The 23,880-nt window shown below is 47.5% G+C and overlaps 1 protein-coding gene and 1 non-coding gene across 4 annotated transcripts in view; one reads left to right on the top strand and one right to left on the bottom strand.

The window, feature by feature from the left end:
* The first annotated feature begins 8 nt into the window (after nt 1-8).
* Nucleotides 9-81, top strand: trnap-ggg (transfer RNA proline (anticodon GGG)). The gene has a single exon. It is a non-coding gene; the product is annotated as a tRNA-Pro (tRNA).
* Nucleotides 82-2,307: 2,226 nt separating this feature from the next.
* The window catches only part of lhfpl2a (LHFPL tetraspan subfamily member 2a), a 30,511-nt gene continuing 8,938 nt past the window's right edge, over nt 2,308-23,880 (bottom strand). For 2 of the 3 annotated variants that reach the window (XM_061801893.1, XM_061801892.1), the window contains 3 exons: nt 18,378-18,452; nt 5,099-6,276; nt 2,308-2,685 (listed from right to left, as the gene is read on the bottom strand). In XM_061801893.1, the coding sequence (XP_061657877.1) occupies nt 2,429-2,685; nt 5,099-5,534 (693 nt within the window). In that variant the 5' untranslated portion in view covers nt 5,535-6,276; nt 18,378-18,452 and the 3' untranslated portion in view covers nt 2,308-2,428. Of the gene's footprint in view, nt 2,686-5,098; nt 6,277-10,663; nt 10,758-18,377; nt 18,453-23,880 lie in introns of those variants that run through there. The other variant, XM_061801894.1, reaches the window with a different exon arrangement.

Genomic DNA, 23,880 nt, shown 5'->3' with positions numbered 1-23,880 from the left:
ATTGAAGAGGCCCCATAGCTCAGTGGTTAGAGCATTGGTTTGGGAAACCAGGGGTTGTGAGTTCACATCCCACTGGGGCCTCAACGGGTTATGTCCGGTTTAAAAAATGTGAGCATGAATCTGTGATGTCACGCTGCGAGGACCCCTAAAGGGACAAGCCGAAAGAAGCTTACTTACTTACTTTTAATTGTTACACTGAAATCCAACCTTTGACAATGTGATGACTTTACATTTCAAGTTCAAATCCTGGCGCCACTAATCTACTTCCCCAGATTTAGCGCGAAAAAGGGCAGTAAAATGATCCCCCCCGCCCCAAAAAAAAAAATGATTCTTTGCTAGATTGACTTTTTTCGCTTTAACATTTTCATTCAATTGCCTTGAATGCAAAGTGAAGCGCTGCTTCCCTCTAGCGGCCTGCATGTAAATAGCACCCCACATGCTCCCCATTCCGTCCCAGCGGCCGCGATTTTAAAAATAGCTAAACTGAGGATCATCGTAAGAAAAACGACATTTATGTAAGGATGTGGTTGTTTTCTTTTTCCGGGTTTTTTCACCTTTACCTCACTCGCACTCAGGATGGCGCAACGGCCACCCGCGTTCTCTTCACGCATTTCAAGCAATGCAGCGGCTGGACGGGAACGTGAAGGACTTAAGTTTGATCAATGCCTGCCTCAGACACTTCACGCACGCAAATGACCAACGTGTAAATTACTGCTCGAGTTTTATTCATTTCAAGGCGCGGTCGCACCGAAGACGGACGGTAGAAACACTGAAAAATCAAAATGTGAAGGAAAGATTTAAACTTGGCGAACTTCGACTTTCGGTTCCGCCATGATGTTTGTAATATTTATTGGTGCCGGATGAAATGTTCTTTTTAAAACATCTTTTGCTTTTCTTCTTCAAGAAAACAATTAAAAAAAAAAAAAATTTACCTAGACCTTGTAATGTGTGTCACAAATTTGAAGAGATTTTTCCGGAAACCGTGGTGCACCGGGGCCGATTTTCCACTAGAGGGCGACAATGAGCTATTCACAACGTTGACGAGCCATCATGACAGTTCACCTCGGCCATAAAAATCACGTGACTTTTGTTTACCTCGCCCTACTGCCGGGCAAGCTCAGCATTGCTCAACGCTAAGTCGGTCGGAGACGACACGGAAATACGTCTTGTAACGACGCCCTCAGAGTTTTGTCCGCTACCGTTAAACATTTACAAGGTGAAAATAAACGAAGGTACGTGGAAAAGTTAGATAATCTCGGCATTTAATGCCGATAAGAAATATGACTGTTAATACGCTTCCGCTTGTCTTGGACAACTGGATCTACACGTGGATCTGGTGAGTAGCTCGTCGAGATTTACACAGAAAGGTTTGAAAGCGTATAAAAATCTGGACACGAACAAATAATTTGTTGCTGGATCTGCTCTCAATCAGGAATAAATCCCACATAATGATGGAGCCTGTCAGATTTTTTTTCAATACAAATACCAATATTTCAATAAATGACCCCCTGGTTTTACACAAACACGCATTCATTGACTATGATTGGGGGGGGGAGTCGAGTCGGCTCCTCCGTACACGGAAGCGCGTTGCGGCCACATGTTAAACTTTGGTAAACTTCTCCGTGACGTAGGTTTTTTTTTTTTTTTTAATATGCATTGTTCTCAAATGAGTCCAATGCGTATTTAAAACAAAAAAAACGCTGGGATAAGCTTCAGCCCCGGTACACGGGAGCGTGTTACGCCCACACGTTAACCTATGTAAACTTCTGTGTGACCGATTGTTTATTTTATTTTATTTTTTTAATATGCATTGGACTCATTTGAGAACAATGCATATTTAAAAAAAAAAAAAAAAGTCACGGAGAGGTTTACCAAAGTTTAACGTGTGGCCGCAACACGCTTCCGTGTACATTGGAGATGACGCCCTGTCTTTTTTTTTTTTTAAATATTGTTCTCAAATGAGCCAACTTGGCATAAGAAATACTTTTTGGTAATTTGAGATTGAGAAGAACGATTCCTACCTGAAGTGAAGCGATCGCTACACAGGCGTGTGCGTATTTTGGTCGGGCACCATCAGTCGCGTTTAATTGCCGAAATCCGTCGATCTTTTCCGGTCTTTTCATCTGGCATTCCACGGACCGACATCTTTGAATATTTGTCTCAGGTATTGCGAATATTCCGCTCCGGTTCAACGTCTCCCGCAATGTCGAGCGGCTCCGTTTGACCTGCAATATGGCGCCGTGAGAACGGTGACGTCACATGCACCAGCTCTCTACCCGCAAACACAGACAACATAGACAGAGGCAGTCAATATCCCAACGGCGAGTGGACTTTTTATTAGTCTGGAGTGGCGTAACCCCCTGATCGGACAACGGAACGCGGAATCTATGTACACGTATTTACAGCGCCGAGTCTCCGGTGGCGGCGTTCAGAGGAGGCAGATGAGGCTCTTGCCCTCCTCGATCTCCTCCTGCACTTTGTCGCTGGACGTGGCGATCTCCGCCTGCGCCGAGAAGACGGCGCACAGGAAGGTGAGCGCCGTCCCGCCGGCGGCCGTGTAGAAGGCCCAGCCCATGGAGCACAGGCCGGGCCGGTACGGCGCCGCCTCCGCGCCGCAGTACAGGCGGGCCTTGTCCGAGCCCCAGCCGGCCGGGTACAGCATCAGGCCCAGGATCAGGAAGAGGCCTGACCCGGATTGAGAGAGAGAGAGAGACAAAGTCCGTTGGATTCGGGGGCGTGCGCAACAAAAATATGTAAAAATAACAGCACGCCTGATGCAATTTCAAAAATAACAAGTTCAGTGTTTTAAAAATGAAGTCTTATATTTTACTTCAATACATTTCTTTCTCATTTTCCCCCCAATAACTGGATTTTTTTGTTCTATTTTATTGTATTAATTGTATGGATGTATTTTAAAATATGGCTAATTTAAAAAAATTAATGTTTAGATATGCCGAATTTAAAAAAAAAAAACAAATGTGAGGAAAGTTCCACTTTGAAACTAATCCATTCATCCATTTTCTTTGCCGCTTATCCTCAAGAGGGTCGCGGGGGGGTTTTGAAACTAATTTCAAGCCCCTTTTGAAACTATAACGAGAAACTAATTTGAAAACCATTTTTAAATCCAACTTTGAAACCCGAACATCGTTTTAAAACCCTAAATCGACACCAAATTTTCTTACTGTATGTAGTGGTTATAAAAAGTCTACACACCCCTGTTCGAATGCCACACTTGCGGCTTTTTATATCTTTTTAAGACAGAGTTCAATCCCTTCAAACTCCCCCCTGATGCCACCGAAGCTCTCGGCAGACCACAAATGCCTGGAAAAGTCCACTAGAACACCAGAACTTGATTTGGGATGAATCAGACGCAGTTAAACGGGTGCCGCGTGTGTGCTGAGTCCCATTGAAGATAAGGTTGAATGTGAATTCTGACCATGGATGGCCACGCCCCCAAGTTAATAGAGGGTGTGCGCACTTTTGCAACCGCGACCTCCACTGTCATTTTTTTGCGATTTGAGTTTCGCAGCTCCTCCGTCACACGAACCGCAGAAAGAAGTTTTCGCCCTTCATCTCCTGTACACGCGCGTGCATTTTTCTGCGGCTTTTGTTTCTCTTTGTGCGAGAAGGCGCGGCGAGCGAGGAGGAAATGAAAAGTAGGTCAGAAATTCTTTCCACATGTTGTTGCGCTACATCTGACGCGCTGGCGGACTGAAGGGACGGATTTCGCAGGCCGGACGCGTACACGTGCGCTGGTCTACGTTCACAAACGCGCTAGTTTATACACAAATATGAATAAATGCGCACACACGCTGGACTCGTGCACAAACATGCACTAGGATACGCACAAGCGCGCAACTTGGAGCGCTACTGATCGTACGGAGAGCGATGATTGACGTCGCATTTTGACTTTGCTTTCGTTTTTGAAAAAATTGGTCAATTGCAGCACGGTGGACGACTACCGTAATTTCCGGCCTACAAACTGCGACTCCCCCCCCCCCCCCCCCCCACGCGGTTTACGCGGTGATGTGGTTAATTTCGCGCACCGCTTTCTAGCGGCCGCAAGGCGGCACTCGAGCGGGAAAAGTAAGCGTGAGACCGGTGGAATATATGTGCCGAGGAAGTGACTTTTACCGGTATGTTTTTTTTTCTTTAACCGGCCGTGTTAGCGCTGTGCTAGTGTGTTGCTGCCGCGTCTTGGTGATTTTTACCGGTATATATATTTATATATATATATATTTTTAACCGGGCCTGTTAGTGCTGGGCTAGCGTTAGCGGTGTGCTAGTGTGCTACTGCCGCGTCTTAGTGATTTTTACAGGTATGTTTTTTTTTTTTTTTTAACCAGCCCTGTTAGTGCTACCGTGTTGTTGCTATCTTAAGCGAAGCTAAGGTATTAAACTTTGAAAAAAATTTCTGTGTATTATCTTTTTCTCCAAGTATCTCGTGTTTTAATGTGGGCACTTGCGGCTTTTACACAGGTGCGGCGTATTTATGTACCAAATGGTATTTCTGTAGGCCGGAAATTACGGGAGTTCAAGCGGCTGCCTCCACAGTTCTGAGGCCCGGGGTTCAAATCCCTGCTTGTGCGGCGTTTGCATGTTGCCGCTGTGCCTGCGTGGCTTTTCTGCGGGTACTCCAGTTTCATAAATGGTAAAGACTAGCCAAATATTGCATCTTAAAGCAAATTTTTTTTTGTTTTTTTAAACCTCTAACGGGACAAGCCCAAAGAAATTTCCAGCCTACAAGCCGCGACTCTTTTCACACGCTTTCAACCCTGCGGTTTATGCGGCGCTAGTGTTCGCGCAGCGCCAGCATTACCGCAAGTGGTTCTAAGTCTCTGTATACCGAAAGAGTTTATCACTAACGCCGCGCTAGTGTTAAACTCTTTCTGTATCCCGAGCTAAGGCTAACCCCACGCTAACGCTAGTGCTGTGATAATGCTAACCCAGCACTAATGCTAACGCCGCGCTAGCGTTAAACTACGTGTACCGAGGCTACGGTATAGATGGCAACTTATCACTGTTGAGTGTGGAAAATGCCTATAAACCGTAAATACATATTTTGTGACATTTCTGCTTTGGGACGGCGCAACCTCACCGGCGATGCCTTGCAGCAGCCCGCAGACGTTGAAGATGCTCTTCTTCATGATGCTCTGGAAGCACATGGTGAAGACGGAGATGAAGGCCACGGCGCACAGCAGCAGGATCCCGGCCGCCAGGAAGATGGACGTGGCCTGCCAGAACCCGCTGGCGATCTCCCCGAAGTGGACGGCGTAGGGCCCGCACAGGACGCCGCGCTGGAGGTGCGGCAGCTTGACGCAGCGGCCGTAGATGCCCAGCGTGGGGCGGTAGGCCTCGCCGGCAGCCGCCGCCGCCGCCGCCCCCGAGGAGGAGCCGTGGCGGTGGTGGTCTGGCGTCCGCGGGAAGCCCACCAGCCAGTCGCTGCTCATGAAGGCGATGAGCTCGCCGAAGGCGGCCACGATGCTCAGCAGCGTCCACAGCATGGAGCGACACGTCACGATCACGTGGCACATGGTCCGGGCTCACTTCAGATCCTTTCGCTGCTCCTCTGAATCCCTCAGTCCTTGTTTCAGGACCTCTTGTAGTCTTTCAGTCCTTCCGGAAAGCCTTTAAGTTCTTACTTCAGTTCAGGGTCATTGAAGACCTTGTTTGAGTCCTTGTTTTCGTTGCTCCTCACGTTCTCGTTTCAGACCTTCATGAAGTTCTTTAGTCGGGCCTTCTTTTATTCCTTCTCTAAGTCCTGAGAGTCTTTCTTTCAGTTCTTCCCACTTCCTTCAAGTCCCGGTCTTAGTTCTCCTTTCAGTTCATTTATAAGCCTTTCCAAGTCCTTGATCGGGCCTTCTTTAAGGACTCGTTCACTCAAGCTGATTCATTCCTTCACTGCTTCTTGTAGTCTGTCTTTCAGTCCTTCTTATAGTCCCGTTTTCCAGTCTTTCGTGTTCCTCTGGTTCTTTGCGGTCCTTTTAATCCTTCCGGTCCTTGATTTAGCCCCTTTGCTATTTTTTTTGCCCCCGTTTCCTGTTGTGGGCCCTTCTTAAGACCAGGATCCCTTCGGTCTGCTTCTCAACACCGACAGCCGACGGTTTTCCCAGGTCAACGCTGGACTCCCCGCCCCGAGCGTCCCCCCCTTTACCTTCCGAGCGCCGTCAGACCCGCTGGGCTCCTCCTGGCACTTTTGGCACCGGTTTCCGCCTCTACATCGTTTTAAGGCGGCGTCCCCTCCCCCTTGGTCGCCAGCCCCCCCGTGGGACACACCTGCCACGTCATAAAACAAACACAGGTGAGTGACTTTTTATTGCACGGCAACTGACCGACTTCGTTATCGTCAAACGTCGGACGGGAAAGCCAGTAAGGTGATAAATACAATTTTTTTTTTATTGAAAATAAGGAAGCTGGCTTTTCCACGAAGGTTCAAAGCGGATTTTGGATTACGACTCCGTTCCGCACTCCAGCTGGCCCCGTCACCGCCGTAAAAATCGCCACAGAGATACAAACAAACACTCGCCACGGCAACGGGACGGCGTCGTATCCGCAGATGCGGGAAGAGTTTCCTGTTAGCGTCAGCGCTAACGCGGTTCTTCCGGTTTATTGTTCGGGCGCAATGAGAGAACGGCTGTCGTCATCTTCACAGAGTTAGACCTGATCCGGACCACCGTTTGGGGTCAAAGTTGAAATTTGCGCGAGGTTGACGTCACGGAAGGCAGCCAACCTGATTTGGACCAGCATTTGTAGCTCTGTTATTTGCATGTTATTTTCAGCAATTTTACTTTTATGGCAAAGGCTGCCCCCCCCCCCCCTTTGCCCCCCCTTTGCCCCCTGAATCTTCAAAGGATCCAACTTGTTCTGGAGTACCAACCATTTTGGCTCAATTATAATGTTTCCTGCATTTTTATGGGACAATTCCCTGTGTAAGACACAGGTGTCAAACTCAAGGCCGGGGGGGCCAGATCTGGCCTGCTACATGATTTCATGTGGCCCGCAAACCCAAATCTAGTGTCAATTTCTGTGATTCTTGCAAAAATCTGTACCAAAATTTCAAATTGTCATACATCATAAATGGGGCAGCTGGAAAGTGTTCTGAGGTTCCGGGTTCAATCCCGGCCCCGCCTGTGTGGGTTTTCTCCCACATCCCCAAAACATGCAAAATTTATTGGAAATTAATTGGACACTAAATTGCCCATAGGTGTTATTGTGAGTGTGGCTGTTTGTGTCTATGTGCCCTGCGATTGGCTGGCGACCAGTTAAGGGTGTGCCCCGCACTCCCCGCGACCCTTGTGAGGATAAGCGGAAAAAAATGGATGGATGGATATATCATAAATGATCAAATTGAGATATTCCAAGCCTTTTTGCGTTATCAAACGTGAATAGTTCTGATTGATTGATTTCTGATTCCAAAAGTAGTTCATAAACCGATAATGTAAATATGATGAGATGGTTACATATTTTTGTTCCACAGTCATGACGAGCCGCTGAGGGAAACCGGGACCCCAATGCGGCCCGCGACAAAAATGAGTTTGACACCCCTGCCTTAAGCGTCCATCGGGAACAAATTGTCCTTGACCACCATTTTGGCTCAATTTGTTCTTTTTCATTCTTTCATTTTTTTTTTTACTTAGTAAACATATTCTCAGTCTTCATATGAAAATACTCATTGTCATTTTTTTTGCTCCGATTAAAAACAAATCAATAAATCTGTATTTTTTTTTGTCTCCGTGGGCAACCATTTCGGCTCAGCATTTGTTCCTCCTCAATTATTAACGTGACCGGATGCCAAGACCCAGAACCGTCCTCAACCGGCGTTCTGGCTGCGCTTCAGTCAAACAGAAGAGCAGCGTGTGGGCCAACGCGCGACCGCTGCCAAGGGTTCAAAGGTCACGCATCCCTGCCGCGACCTAGCGTCTCATCCGCGCGGCTGCGTCCGATTATCGGTACCGCCTCACGTGTTTTGCGACAGCTTTCTCGTCGGTGAGGAATTAGCCTTGAAAGCCTCGGAAGACTTTGTCTTGCGTCCGACAAACGCCTCATCAAAGGCGACCTCGGGACGCCGGTCGGTTTGCGGGGATTGAGGTCATCGGAGGCGTAACTCAGCGGAAACCTCGCAGCTGCCAAACGTCGGTAGGTCCCGGAATCGGCAGCCTCTTTTGAGGACCACGATGTCCAGATTCTGAACCACCGTATGTAACGTTCACTGCCACTGAGGAGCCATTTTGCCACCAGGCAAGTGGATGTCCGGTTGGTGGGGGGCAAAGGAGGCGGGTCATTCAACAGCAATGCGTGGCAACAACAGCAACCCTCATGTGATCGCCCCCGCGGGATCCGCCCACCAGAGACCTGATTCCGAGGATCAGAAAACTGGATACAAAAGTGGAATATTTTCAACAAACGAGAAGCAAAACTTTTCGACGCTCTGTCTCGCCGCTTCGACAGCCCGGACTCCGCACGCTTGCTAGGTGCTGCTGTTTTGGCTAGCAAATACATAATTGTGTCGTACAGTGAACCCAACCATTAATTTAATTTCTATGACTTTTATAGGCAAGTCCGAATTTTGAGTAGGGAACTTTCTGTGTAGTCATAACCACTGTGAAGTCGATGCTAATTTAACTTAGCCTGCCTACGGTGTTTCCCATTATATATTAGCATTGAGCTATATTAGCATTAAGCTTTGGTTGAAATTCCTATTCGCTGCATACTGGGGGCGGAGTTAAGAAATACAAGTGTAAAATATACCATAATTTCTCATCCTCGGGGTATTTCGATGAAAGCATACCACATGCGTGTGATGAAGACCCCCAGGAACTGTTTTAAAATTGCGACTAAGCGGATAACGTCGACTAATTGGAGCGCGTATCTATTTGCGGGGGCAGCGTCTATTTGCGGAAGATGGAGCATCTTTATCGATTTTTTTTTTTCCCCCCGCAGAGTCCTTGTATCGGATCTTTGTATTCATTTGAAGAGTCCACAATGAGGCCCTTGTACTTCGGGGTATCTTATCAGCAAGTCACGTGACTCCCGGGCGAGGCGGCCGTTACGCTATCAGGCGCCGGCTGACCCCGGGTCAGCTGCTTAATGGAGAGCCTCAGGGTCAGCTTCTTCTTCTTCTTTTTTTTTTAAATCTTATCTCTTCTTTCCACGCTATACAAGACAGGAACTCCAGTGTTTCCTTTCAGTCTCGACAACGTGACCCTGATGAACAATAAAGGGGTAAAATCCCCCCGCATTACGGAACGGCATTTCGACTGAAATATATTTGCCGGCCTTGCAGAAAACGGTCAAATGGGTGACATTTTGTTGCATACTTTGAAGGGGGGGGGGTTACACCATGTGGTGGACAAATATTTGAAATACAGAGAGACCACAGGGGGGAAGTTTTGAAAAAATTTAAAAGGCATTTAAATTGTACGCCAACACGTCTCCAAATTAGAGGCAATGTATGCTTGCTTCAAGCTGTTTTCATCACTTCTGGTTGAAGCTTACTGTGAAACTGACACCTACAACAAGTCCATTCATCACTGCATATTTCAAAACAAAATCCTTCAACGAAAACCATCATCTAACAAACGTGTCCTATCTCAATGCTAACATACAATAAGAAACACCACAGATATCTAGCACAGATATCAGGTATTTAAACAACTGCTACTTCGAGACACAGTGCAGCAACACATATAGAGCATTCAACACATCCAACCGTTACCACTTTTCTGGGTTGGGTCGCGGGGGAAGTAGCTTCAGTAGGGATACCCAGACTTCCCTTTCCCCAGCCACTTCCTCCAGCTCTTCCGGAGGGATCCCGAGGCGTTCCCAAGCTAGCCGAGAGACATAGTCTCTCCAGCGTGTCCTGGGTCGTCCTCGGGGTCTCTTTCCGGTGGGACGTGCCCGGACCACCTCACCAAGGAGGCGTCCGAATCAGATGCCCCAGCCGCCTCATCCGGATGGAGCAGCGGCTCGACACTGAGCCCCTCCCTGATGACCGAGCTTCTCACCTAATCTCTAAGGGAGAGCCAGGAAACTCATTTCGGCCGCTTGTTTCCGGGACTTTGTTCTTTCGGTCACGACCCACAGCTCATGCCCATAAGGTGAGGGTAGGAACGTAGACCGACTGGTAAATTGAGACCTCCGCCTTCGCTCCCTCTTTACCCCAACATTCATCTGCTGTATTTAGTTGGGGACCTTCTCTGCCTCTCGGTCTTGGTCTTGCTGTTAATCACCCTGCATCTCTTCCAGAAGACTCCAGTGCTAAAATCTTTACCGTAAAGGACTGCACTCATTTAATGTCAACATAAACTCGGGATGACAAAGGGAATTTTCATTGTTTGACTGACATCCTGCTCCAAACTCAGCCTCCAAGTCGAGGTAGAGATCCCAAACAATGGTCTTAGTAGGTCGCGTGCAGATCTTGGACGCCGACTCCTTCCTGGCCGTGTCCCCAGTGGAGGAAATATTGCTGGTGTAATAAGAGCGGGACAGCAGAGTCAGCTTTTCCACGAGCCACCAAGCCAATCTTTCCTAATGCTTCAGCACATCTGCGGCCGTTTTTTGATCGGGACCGTGGAGGGCGGATTACATCAGCTCCGATGCACCAGGTGACCTGCAAATCCCCAAATTCAACAGCAGAACAAAAACAGACAACAAGGGTCCAAACCTGTCTCCGCAGCGGCTCGTAAGTCCCGTTCTTTAGAAGATCTGACGCACCAGTGCCTCTCCGGGACCGGGCCGCCCCGGACCCTTCCGCCCTCACCCCTCCCACGTCTCCTCTGATTGGCTACTCCGCCAAGGATAGGGTTGGGGGGGTGGTCACTCGGTGAGAGGGTCCACATGGCGGCCACACTTATTGCGGCGAATCTGGGTTAAAACAACAAGCCGAGCTGGATCTCCCCTCTTTTGTCTCGCTGGGCTTTTGGTCACCCCTCTCCGAGGGGGCCAACAGAAACATCCCGTCACGCGGCCCCGGCCGGGACCGTGCACAATCAAAGCCGATGAGCTCATCCGCGCTCGCAAAACCTCCTCCGGGCACGGTCCGATAAGACCGCTGCCGGGATGTCAAGGAGTCCGTCCGGACGTGCGGCGGATTCGCCGTTTCACGTCGGGTTTGCTGATCCCCCCCCCGTCGGACTGACCTTTGTGTTCAGTAACACAGGAAGGACAAATGAGTTCCACATGTAGAAGAGGGGCTGGCGAGGGAGGGGGGGAGCGTGGAACGCCTTAGCAAGGAGGCCTCTGAAGCGGACGTGATAAAAGAAAAGGGTTCGGACCGGTAAGCACCTGTTTGGGTCTCTACCGGCCCTCAACTATGACTTACGTTTATCTCCCTTCAGGTGCAGACAACCTCGATACAAAACAGAAACAAAATGAGTGGAAATGCCATAATCTGCGTTCCGAACCAGCAGAGATTGAGGGCGGGAGAGTCGCGTCACATGATTTAAGTCGACAATTTTAGGACTTCATTCTCTAAACCTTACGACAGACTCGATTTGGTAGACTTGAAAGTGTGCGCCCGACGGTTGTGCTTAGAATTAACACACGTTTCAAAATCCGGTCCGATGGGAGTCGGCACAAATGCTCCAACTGGACGAAGACCGGAAAAAAAACCCGTTAGCGAGCACAACTACAGCATCCAGACGCCACCCATCATCATAAAACCCGCCAAGACCTTTAAGATAGCTTAACGTTAAAGTCTAGCCAAGCGATTGCTGGTCAAACACGAACAAAGCCTCATGTCTGTTATGGGTTGAATTGAAAGGAAAAAATAATAAACAACAAGAGTTTGGGATTATCAACCAACCCGAGTACGGATACTGAGCAAAGCGGCTAACGCGACCGAGCAAGCTTGTACCGTTAAAATAATCAACCCGAGTTGTTAACCTTGACTCGACTCGCTTCAAATTTAGCGGGGACCACACTTCCATCCATTTTCCAAGCCGCTTATTCTCACAACGGTCGCGGGAGTGCCGCAGCCTCTCACGGCTAACGCTGGTAGAAAGCCGGACGACACTCTGAACTGGTCGCCAGTCACGTATTACCGTAATTTCCGGCCTAAAAGCCGCGACTTTTTTCCCCCCCACATGCTTTCAACCTTGCGGTTTATGCGGTGATGCGGCGCTGGCGTTAGCGCACCTGGTTATAAGCTTCAGTACACAGAAAGAGTTTAACGGTAGCGCCTAACGCCGTGCTAGCGTTAAACTTTCTGTGTACCGAGGTTTATAACCAGTTGCGCTCTGTAGCCCGGGAATTACGGTACTTATTTTTTCTCACAGTAACTTGGGACTTGGTTGTAACTTCAAGATAGAGACTAGAGACTTGCATGGGCTCGTTGTACTTCCACAATTCTTGCTAAATGTGAACCAAAGTTTTAAATTGTCGGATCTAAAATTGAACAACGAGCTACTACCAGCATTTTCTTGTTACCAAACGCCTTTTTACAGCAACAATAGTTGAACAAACTGTTACTTATAAACTTACAAGTTTTCGAGTCTCAGTAGGTGTCCACGGTCTCATCGTCATGACGATTTCACACGTGCGAGCAGTTGGCGGCCGACAGCCGTAAATATGTCCCGATTCCACGTAGCCAGAACCACAATGCTAGCTTCCCCATAAAAGCTATACACCTTTGATGCTGGGTTCCGTAATAAAACGCTGGAAGCTAAAGTTGTTCCATAAACTTTTGGCCTTGGAAGTTCCGCAAGTAAAGTATAAGGTATTTGCGGCAGATAAAGCATCCCTCGGATTTGGCGACGAGCGCAGTAAAAGTGTCGCTGGTGCGCTGCTGTGATTGGACGACCGCTGTCGCGAGAAAGTACGCCACCCCGGCAAACGCTGAAACAAGCTAGCTGGCGGGTGTTTGTCATTTGAGGACGCAGATTTCGACCTGACGGGCTGACGGAGACCCTCGGGGGGGGTTTTCCTCCCCCCTCCAGGGGCTCGGACGCAGCGCAGACCTCTCGCTTCAAAGGAGGCGGGTCTGAAACTGCAGCGTCGCCCGCTGCTCGTTTTGTCTTAGCTTGTCAGGACGTGATCGATGGCCTCGTGAATATCTGACTGACGTGGAGGAGGCTTGAGTACCAACTGCCTCGACGCATCATCAGTCTCTGTCAACAATGAGAGTCTTGAAGGTTCCCTTGTAAAAAAATAAAATAAAATAAAATTTACAACCTCAGTTTTAAATGCTCAATACGCGTCGCTGTGTATTTTCTCAGCGGGCTTGTTGGTGGTCAAATCGAAAACGACGATCACTTGCCCATCCATTTTTCTTCATAAACTTAATTCTGTGCCACGTTTTGCAACGTTTAGCCAGAGAACAACAAACCGATATGTTGCAGATCTGTGTGTCACGGAACGAGCGCTACTAACGTTCTCTAAAATCCTTCAGGAAAAAAATGGATTACCTCCAATTTACTGTCAAATTGAAATAAAACTAAAGAAAATAAAACCCATATTTGAACACCAAAATGTTCAAGCAACCCATTTAAGTTCATCTTAAAAAAAAAAAAAAAATAGTTCATCTTAACGCCAACATAACGTGAAACGCCACAGACGGGCTAACATTCATTCTAAACCTTTAAACAGCCGCTAACATGCAGCAGCAACGCATACATTCTCTCTGCTCCGTGGGAAAAATTATGATTATTGTTAGGGCTCACGTGCTCAACGCGTCGATCGCGTCACGTCAATTGACTGACAGCCGGTCTGACCAATCCTGGCCTTTTCTGGCGCGTCACTGAGCATGTACACAACGCTGCGCTCTAGCAAGCTAGTGGGTTGGCCTCCAATTTCTGTCTTTGAAACTTATGGGTATAAAAATGAGTAGGGGAGTTGGACTGAGTAAAAAGACCAAAATGTACTAAACAAGGTATCAAGAACTGCAGTTACACAGTAAAGCCACCGAGCAACTTTGGACGGACCTCGCAGACTGAGAGCGTTTCTCACTGCAGGTGGGTTAGACTCCAGGCCTGATACAGCCCAGTTGCGCTTGTATTTTGATCTCTGTGCTTGACAAATTCATATTACAGTGCAAGCAGCTGGAAGAGTCCTCGTGAGATAAAGATAAATAATATCCCAACCCCTGGTCGGTAGATCGCGGGTGGTTAGCTGCTTGAAAAAGCCCATCTATGGGCCAAAATGGTTTTAGCACCCCTGTGTTAGGGTATATAGCGACTACAGTACCGTAATTCCCAGCCGAGAGCGCCCACATGGTTATAAGCCTCACCCAGAACATTTGTAAAGGAAATACCATTTGGTACGTACATACGCCGCAGCCGTGTAAAAGCCGCAAGTGCCCACATTGAAACACGAGATATTGAAAAAGAAAGACGGTACACAGAGTTTAACGCTAGCGGCGCCACGCTAATGCTAATGCTAAAACCACCACACTAACGCTAGTGCTAGCGGCGCTGCCTTAACGCTAGTGCCGGCGCACTAACGGGGCCGGTTAAAAAAAAAAAAACAAAACAAACAAAAAAAAAACATACTGGTAAAAATCATCTAGACACGACAGTAACACGCTAGCGCAGCGCTAACAGGGCCGGGCCGGTAAAAGCCACTTCCGCATATATTCCACCTGTCTCTTACCACCGCATAAGCTGCAGGGTTGAAAGCATGTGAAAAAAAGTCACGGCTCATACGCAGGAAATTACGATATTTGAACATTTTTTACTATAAATAATTTTCAAGTTGGGAGGCCGACACGTCGGCAGATTTGGTGAGCCGTGTCGTTTGGTTCAGCACGTACACTTTTGTTTCTTGCTTAGGGTCAAATCGACCGAGACCGTTTGGATTTGTTTGGCCTTGGCAGAACCCTTTTGGCGCCTTTGAGGGTTCTTGTTTGCACGCCGGTTACATCACTAGCGTCGGGTCAACTTGCGCGGAAAGAGATGGCCGCCGAGGAGCGAACGCGTGGAAAAAGAAGAGAGGAAGATACATATGGAGGATGGAACGTTTGGCAACGGAAGGAGCCCGTTGAGCGCTTTCCAGCGGAGGGGGGAAAAAAAATAAAAATAAAAATCACATAACGCCCACATAAAAGCCTGCTGCGAGATGCAGGTTACTAGGCAACGGCTCCAAAGAGCCAAAATAAACACGCCGGGGCGAAGTATCCCGTAGCGAACTGTTGCACGGTAGTTCATGGGCCCGGCGTGGCCCGTAAAAAAAAAAATAATAAAATAAAAGATCTGATAGAGATGATCCGAAGTGGGACGACTGGATCTTGTCTGAAATGGAGAAGATCAGCGTCAGAACCAACTGGACGCCACGAAGAATCCCTGATGAGCGTGTGGAGGAAGACGTGAAAAATGCAAACAATCGCAGGAAAGACCGGTAGCCACTCCACAGTAAGTGGGGGCGTGGGTGGGGGGTGCTAAAATGACAGAGAAAGATGAAACTTTATAACAAAAAAAAAAAGATAAAATTAAAAAAAAAAAAGAAGCAAAAAAAAAAAAAAAGTCAAAGTTTATAGAAAATGAATGGACTTAAATACTTTCCCTGAAGAACTCCAAGTCCACACTTTCAGGACAAAAGTATCGGAACTCAAACATTGAGCGTAGGAAAGTAAAAATGCATTTTTTACACGATGTTCATTTTACAAGGAGAGGGAGTAATCCAACTAGAGAGAATATCAGTGGACCTAAATAATATCCCTGCAGGATACCGCTCACTAGAAAATTATTAGGGCAACAACAGGAAGACTAGGGGGCGGGGAATGGTGTTTTGTGAAACAAGGATCACCCTTGGACCTAAAACGTTTCCCTGAGGGACTCCAGTGCACAAAAATATTGGGACGGCAACAGGACGTGAAGAAAATATGAGGTCGTTCCACATTTTGCACCTTCTGGAAATACTTTGCACATAGCAGGCCGGGGTTGCAGATGGAAATGGTGCGGGAGTCGTAGGACTTTGGTCGTGCATCGGTAGGGGTGGGGTTGGGGGGTCCAGAACTTCAGCATAAACACACACACACACACGGATGTGTTTAAGGTAAGGAAATCCCAGCAGTGAGGTCCAGGGGAAGCCGATGTGGGAAAGAGGGGGGAGGGGGGGGGAGGGGGGAGACAATAATTGTGGTAAACAAGGCAGTGCACCTGCGTGGGCCTGGGGGGCACCGACACATCCGGAGGGGTTCCGGTGGGATGATTCGATGGAAGCCTTCTATTGACTGAAAGAATTAAAAAAAAAAAAAACTCTCCCAGCAGGTCTTTTTAAACGTACAGAAAAAACGAACAGATGCCTTCCGGTGTGATGAAAATGATATTAACGTGAGCAAAATCTTGACATTTTCTGGAAAGAAAGAAATAAAAACAGAAGGGCTAAACTGGAGTTTCTTCGGAAAAAGATGATGCTAAAGCGTGTTACGACGCATCGGTTTTTACCGCTGTCCAGGTTTTGCAGCACCCCCTTTCACAGAAGGCAGCCAAAGATCGGCCATGACTTCAACATGAATTTCACGCTCGCCACAGGAGCACAACGGCGCTAAAGGGCGAAGGCGAAGTGAAACGCGGCTAAATTGGGGGTTACATTCTTCACACCTCTTTCCTCTGCTTTCTGAAGGACTGGGGAATCCTGGTGGGGGGGGGGGGGGGGCTAGCAACTCACCATTTCCCGCTGTTAGCACTCCAGAACTCCGCGGCCCTCGCGCTCGACACTGCATCCATTATGTTTAACCACTTCCAGGCCCCACCTGAGCCCCGAAAATAGCCCCAGTATCCATAAATGCGAACGGGGGAATGTCAGGTCCCACCACTGCAAATCCCCGTGCTCCTGTTTTCCAGGCCAGACTCAGGAAATCGGTAACGCCGCAGAACTCGGGGGAGGGGGATTTTGTCGGATATTGGGAAGCATTGTTCCCACCGTCTTTTGTGATCGCGCTCAAATCCCGTCTTCCCCCCGCGGCTCCGACCTGCTGAGATTCCCATAAATGACACCGACGCGGAGTTCTCAAGAGGCTTTAGCCGAACGGCCCCGGGGGGGCCTAGAAATGACGGAGGTACTTCCATCGTGACCCCGTACGCAAAGCCGGGATAAACTAAAGTGCCGGAACAATGCCAACGAGACAAACAAAGGGCGAACAGGAGGTGTACTCATACTGTCAGACAGATGCCAAAGTGAGTTCACCAAGTTTTCAGAGAGTGAACATTGCTTTCGGCACAGAAAAGTGCCATAGGTGCGCGTCAGGTGTTAGGTTTAGAACCGTGGTCACGGAATTCCCTGACACAAGTGCTACGGCCCCTCTGTTACAGTTCTGGTACTACCTCCAAGTCTGTGTATGACGAATAAAATAGTAATTGCTTTCGACACAACAAAGTGGGAGAACTGCTTGTCTGGTGTTAATTTTCACACCCCAGTTCCTGGTATTCCCTTACACGCAGGCACAATGCCAGACATCTACGTTAAGGTTCTAATAGAACCGCTGCCGAGTGCTAAATTACTTCTTGGACGTCGAAAAATTCTTTCGATACAATAGAGAGCGGGTGAAGTTAGCGTTTGGTGTTAAACGTCAAACCCAGGACCTGGTAAACATGACCCGGAAGCAAGTTAACTGCTTCTAATTTCAAATAGTCCCAGGTTCTTTTGAGGGTTTAATTCACACACCAACTGAACACAGCAAACGTTACAACTTTCACTTTAGCAAGACTGAGACAACTGAAGAAATCCATGCAGAAAAAGATCGCGCTAGCATAAATTTCCGTTTCGTTCAGCAATCCGACACTGTGATAAAATAACGCAAAGTTGAGAAATTGACGCCTTGGGATTTAAAACCTTTTGAAAAACAGCAATAGTGTCGAACTTGAGCCACCACAGAAGCTGAAAAACAAGATGGAGATAACAGGAAACAGGCGGCTGACATCGACCTCGACTATTTTGGGCAAGGGGGTGACAAACGATCACTTTGTTTATTATTTCCACATTCGAAAACGACCTTCGCAGGTGGTCCCCGGCACCCTGTTACCCGCGCCATTGTTTTTCCCCCGCATTGGAAAAACATACACCCCGCCACCGTGCCTCCCTCAGACACCCTCGATTTCCTTCTTCGTCCTGATAAATACCAGCAGACCCGATTTCCGCAGTCACTGGAACATGACGGCCTCCTTTTCCCAAATATCTAACTTAACTGCAGAGTGTCAAGTACAAAGGGGATGAGTCGGCGTTTGGTCGAACCGGGGTGGGTTCAAGATGATTGATGGCGCAGAGGACAATGGCGGGGATGGGAATGGCTTTGAAGTCCGACTCACAAGAGCCCCAAAAATATCAAAGCAAGAAAAGCAGGAAGTCTGGTTTGTTTTCAGATGGAACACCTCCTATGGAAACCTCGGCCACGGTGTTTGGACCACGTTAAAGACGTATCGTACATAAAGAGGCGGGAAACCAACCTCTCAAGTGGAACCTCGAGATGCAGGAGACGATCGCCAAGCCCAAGCGATGACGACGACGACGACGGGGGTCGCCTGTTGACAGAACCGAGGGAGGAATGGTCATGAAACAGTCCCAGTTTGGCTTGTGATGATTACGACCGGAGCATCAAAACTTTGTATCAAAATGTTACGTTGCGTCATTAGCATGTGATTTGCCCGAGGGAGAACGACTGAGAAAACAGTCTGAACGGCTTAAATGAAAACGTTTCTTCTGAACAAAGGGTTATGTAGCGAGCACCAGTAAGCTAGTATGCTCTACGCTAGTAGCGTTGTAATGTCTGCCAATGACACACAAAGAAACGTTAGCTTGTTTATCTCGCACTTCTTGGTCGGGCAAAGAAAAGCAGACAGCATCGGGAAATGCGTGATTTAATACAAGCTGCTTCTTGCAGTTCCCGGTTTTAAGAGTACAGCAATGTTTAAAGACGTTTGGAAGCGTATAAAATATTATTTAAATGTTTACAGATCCGTTTGTGGTATATTTGTGATCTAAACTCATAAATCATATAGCCAATTGTAACTTTCTCTCTTATCACAAATGACATCACTTTAAGGGGGTGTCAATTATACCCGGGTATTCTCTGATTGCAGTCTGGCTCGGTACCTCACGGGGGCGCACTGTACAAGTTTGACAGACCGCTCCGGTTCCCATTAAAACATGACAAATACAAATCATAAAATGGAAAAGTTTTTAAGCGTACACCGCAAGGGTATTTAACTTTATCTGTCGAATATTGTCGCGAGGTGCCTGCTAAAGGAAGTTGTCGACTACAAAAGGTTTCCTCTCTTAAGGCAAGGGCGGCCTGGAGAGGGAAAGAGCAGTTCTATCAGACAATGGAGATCCAGCCATCCATTATCCACCGCTTTTCCGGGTCGGGTCGCGGGGGAAGTAGCTTCAGCAGGGTTACCCAGACTTCCCTTTCCACGGCCACTTCTTCCAGCTCTTCCGGAGGGATCCCGAGGAGTTCCCAAGCCAGCCGAGAGACATATAGTCTCATCCAGCGTGTCCTGGGTCGTCCTCGGGGTCTCTTTCCGGTGGGACGTGCCCGGAACACCTCGCCGGGGAGGCGTCCGGGAATGGAGAATGGAGATACGTCTTAAAAACATGACGTGATAAGAACTTGAGCTTTTCACGGGACAAGTTAGAGGAGAACGTAGAGAATGTCCTTTGTTTATGAAGTGAAATAAGTCACAAATAGAAGAGACAGTTTGACCACCAGAGATATGTTAAGACGCAGTGTTATCAAAGATTGTTTTTCCCTTGTTGTTGGTAGGGTTCCCCCCACCCCACAACACTCAAAACCTAGTAAAAACAGAAATTTGTTACAGCGGCGTTACGAGGATTTTCCATCAGGTAGACAGCCGCCGGTAAAGCAGGTCATTAACTTGGCGATGTCTTCCTCCTCCCGGGCCAGAACGTTCTTCTCAAAGTAATGAGCCGCATCCATCAGGTCGCCGATAATTAACTCATGGCTCTGCGCTCCTTTTACACGATCCAGAGCTCGGTTCACCGGCCGTTCACCGGAGTTGATACGCTAGCGTCGCTTGTCGAGTGGAGTGGATCGTGGTTCTGGGTATTTTCAATTCTCCTCAATTTACAGTGACTGCCATAAATTTCCAATTTGGAATCATTACAAAATTCATCTTCATTTCTCACGGAAAGTTACCAAGAACCGTGCCCTGCTCCTTTTTTGGCAACCCAGAGCCTATAAGGCACACCCTCAACTGATTAGCGCAGAATTTGTATTTGTGTGAACGAAGAAACAAACCTAGCACCCCTATCGCCGGTTCACGAAGAAAGAAATATAGTCAAATAAAGACCTGAAAAGCTGCAGTTTTTGCAAAGAAATTTTCCGGCTCCGGCGGGATCACGACGTGCGAGGAGGCTAATAAAGCAACCGAGCATCAGCTTCTGACTCTTGCATCCGTTTTTGTTTTTTTTTTTTCCCCAGGACTAAAGTAAATATGGGAGTATTTGTTTTGCAGACAGTTCATCGGAAGTCCGGGGGAACACGCCGTCTCTGGGGTCTTCAACTCCCAGGATGGAGTCTCGGCCAGATTATCAGCACTCGCATTCGCGGCCTTTTCAAAAGTGACGTGCTCGGCTCGCAAATAGCTCTTGGCAAAAAAGGAGGCGCTGGATGTTGAGCACTTCCACAGCTGGGGGAGGCCATTATGCGGGTCTGGGGGACGTCTGTAGGTATGCACGCAGCAGCCAGGACCGCCACAAAAGACTCTATTCAGACTCTCTTTGGGGTATTGGAGGGTTTGAAAGTTAGGAGGGGAAACTTAACTATGATTGTCTTTAGGGCGGGACCTTCAACAAGACTTTTGGTCACGATCTGACCTCGTGGCGTTATTACGGTTTCCTATTTTACCGCAGTCATCAAATGTGGCCACCGCGCTCCACCTCCACGAAATGACAAAAACTCCAACGTTGCATAATTTATCGTCACCCATTTGCTCGCGTAGTTGGTTGTAAATCGTCAAACTAAGGACAAGTTGGGTCATTAAATGGCCTTTGGAAATTGCCAGAAATGAACCTAAAATTGCTGCTTCAAACCAAAATGGCAGACTGAATTGAGTCCACTGGCATCAAAACGGGAGTTGTGAGCATTCAGAGACTTTTAAACAAATTCAGTGAAAGACCAAATCTATATTCGTACTTTGTTGGGTCGACACGATGGAGCCTCGATCCCAACCACCCCCCCCCTACTCGTAAAATAAGCCAAAGGTAAGTACAGTTTGGAATTTGACCACACTTGCATTGTCGGCACCTTTTTATGACTTATCATAAAAGGCACTTAATGACTTTTTTTGCACTTTTATGATCTTACTTAAAACATCGACAGCTAAGAGTTACCCCCTCATTGCTTCAATTTCTATTATTTTCCATGGAGTAAAGAAAAAAAATTGCTAAAATGTCAAACAGACTGTATTGCATTGCGCTAAAGCACCGGTGTCAAACTGAAGGCCCGGGGGCCAGATCTGGCCCGCCACATGATTTTTATGTGGCCCGCGAAGGCATATCATGTGTATCAACTTCCATGATTTTTGTTCAAATCTGTACGAAATTTTCAAATTGCCTTATCAAACAGTACAAACTCGGGTTTTCGACCACAATCCGTTCTAGAAGGCGGTCCGAGAACCGATTTCTTCGAAAACCGCGTCGATATTTGCCACGTCTGCGTACAGAGGCTGCGACTTGTGCTTTTTGAGCTGTTTCTGCAACACTAAAGATGGAACACAAGATGGCGCCAAAGCTTGCCTAACTGGTGTCAAGGAAGTACAGTCGAACCTCGGTCGTCGACCACAATCCGTTCCAGAAGGCGGTTCGAAAACCGAATCGATATTTCCCACATCTGCGTACAGAGGCCGCGTTATACACAATAACAACGCGCGTCGTGGTTCAGCTGGTTGGGCCGCGCACGTTATGTTATTTCCAGGATTTTTCGCGGTGCGTTCGAATTCACAAGCTCATACCAGGATTTTTCGCTCATTCCTAATCCTCAACATCTTCATTTCGGCCACCTCCAGTTCTGCTTCCTGTTGTCTCTTCAGCGCTGCCGTACATCATGGCCGGTTTTACAGACTTTGGCCTTCATCCTCGCGGAGACTCTTCTGTCACATAGAACACCAGACACCTCCCGCCGACTGTTCCACCCCCGCTTGGGCCCGTTTCTTCACTTCCTTACCACACTCAAACAGTGAAAATCCGCAATATGGAAAGACCACATAAAAATCATGTAAAATGAAAAACAAAAATAGGCCAGACAGTTTCAAGGATTGAAAGAATCAGTCAAGACGTGCTCTGGAAATGAACTCTGTGAACAAACGCTCTATTTTTTTTTTTTTTAATGACATCACAGCACAAACCTCCGCGCTAATCCCCTTCATTAGCCCTTCAACAACAACAACAAAAATATTTAACGCAGCTGCAGAGGCAAAGAGCTGATCTGAAAACGATGCCTCCCGCACCCCGGGACTCGTGCTGATTACACACCGGGCCGCTAATGCCATGATTGTCCTCGTACTAGCCAATTTCCTCCACCGCATGTGTTGCGTTTAGTGTTGCGTGCGCATTGTGCAGACCGCACACTCGCGCACAAAACATGACATCATAGTGCAGTGATGAAGTCAGACGCGCAACAGATGGCTGCCGATTCGCTAAAGGGCTGATTTATAATTGTTATTCTTCGGGGGGGGGGGGGGGGGGGCTGACATGGCGGACAAAGAATGAGAGTGGGAATAGATCATAGCAAAAGAATGATGACGAATATAACGCACGAATTCAACTTTGTTTGGGCGTCTTTTGCTATAAAAACAGGTGTGGCTTCAGTTGGACGGGGGGGGGGGGCTTTTTTTTTTAACCTCGATTTCACTGCCAACTGTCCTTGTGTTCTTTTAAAAGTGTCTGGAAAAATATATTATTGTCAAATTATGTGTATATTAAACTCTTAAAACTTTAAAGCGCTAACGAGCTAAATAACAGATTTACACCTAAAAGCAGCGGGCATCGATTGAAACTATGCAGATATCACGATGACAAACTGAAGTGTGGTGATTGTAAATATGACGCACGTTTATGACAAGCTTGATGTTGTACCATAACAAGACGGACTTTCAGAACAAGGGGCGTTACGTAGTGTGGCTCGCGAGAGCTCAAGTTGAGCTAGCTAAAGGAAAAGCTAAAAAAAAAAAAAAAAAGCTATAAAAAGCCTATTTTTTAGGCTTGGAACGCATCATTTCTTTTTCCATTCATTGTAAAGGGAAACATCGATTTGGTTTTCAAACAAATCACTTCTGGAACCGTTTTCTGGAATGGATTGTGGTCGAGAACCGAGGCGTCACTGTAATTCTTTCTTTCAGAGATCCTCTTGTAGTTATGTTACTTGCTGCAGCCGTGCAAGGGGGGAAAAATATTTGTGATATTTACAGTTAACGATGCCCGTATTGTCGTTTTTGGCCGTGTTGTGGGAACAACGCAAATCCCTTATTATGGAACGTTAGTGAGAAACGGATCACCGACTGTGCGTGATCAAAACTGGACCGGATTGGCCGACCCCGTGCAGCACCTAACCACCAAACTGGACACTTTCCGCAAATTTGCACCTTACGGAGAAAAAAAATACAATAAAGCGTATGCACCCGTGCGCCATCCCACTCGCAAATCTGCACGGTCGAGCACAAAAATCCCACGCGTAAAATTTGTTAGGAGTAGAAATACAGAGATATTGAAAGACGTCGCTAATTTTGCGTAGTTTTGACCAATGTTTCCTTCTAAGCTGCGCAATTGCGCTCTCGTTGCACACACTCGGCGCACATGAAAACCGATCCAGCGCAGTGAACCACAGCCTCACGTCTTTTAAAATAAATAAAATTTCAACACGGAAGCACACGGTCTTTAAAAACAAGCTGCTGCTCAGCCTTTCTTCTACTTCCTACTTTATCTGACACCGCC

Source organism: Syngnathoides biaculeatus, chromosome 17 (assembly GCF_019802595.1).
Source record: "Syngnathoides biaculeatus isolate LvHL_M chromosome 17, ASM1980259v1, whole genome shotgun sequence".
Lineage (NCBI taxonomy): Eukaryota > Metazoa > Chordata > Actinopteri > Syngnathiformes > Syngnathidae > Syngnathoides > Syngnathoides biaculeatus.
This window is presented reverse-complemented; position numbering and strand designations above follow the sequence as displayed.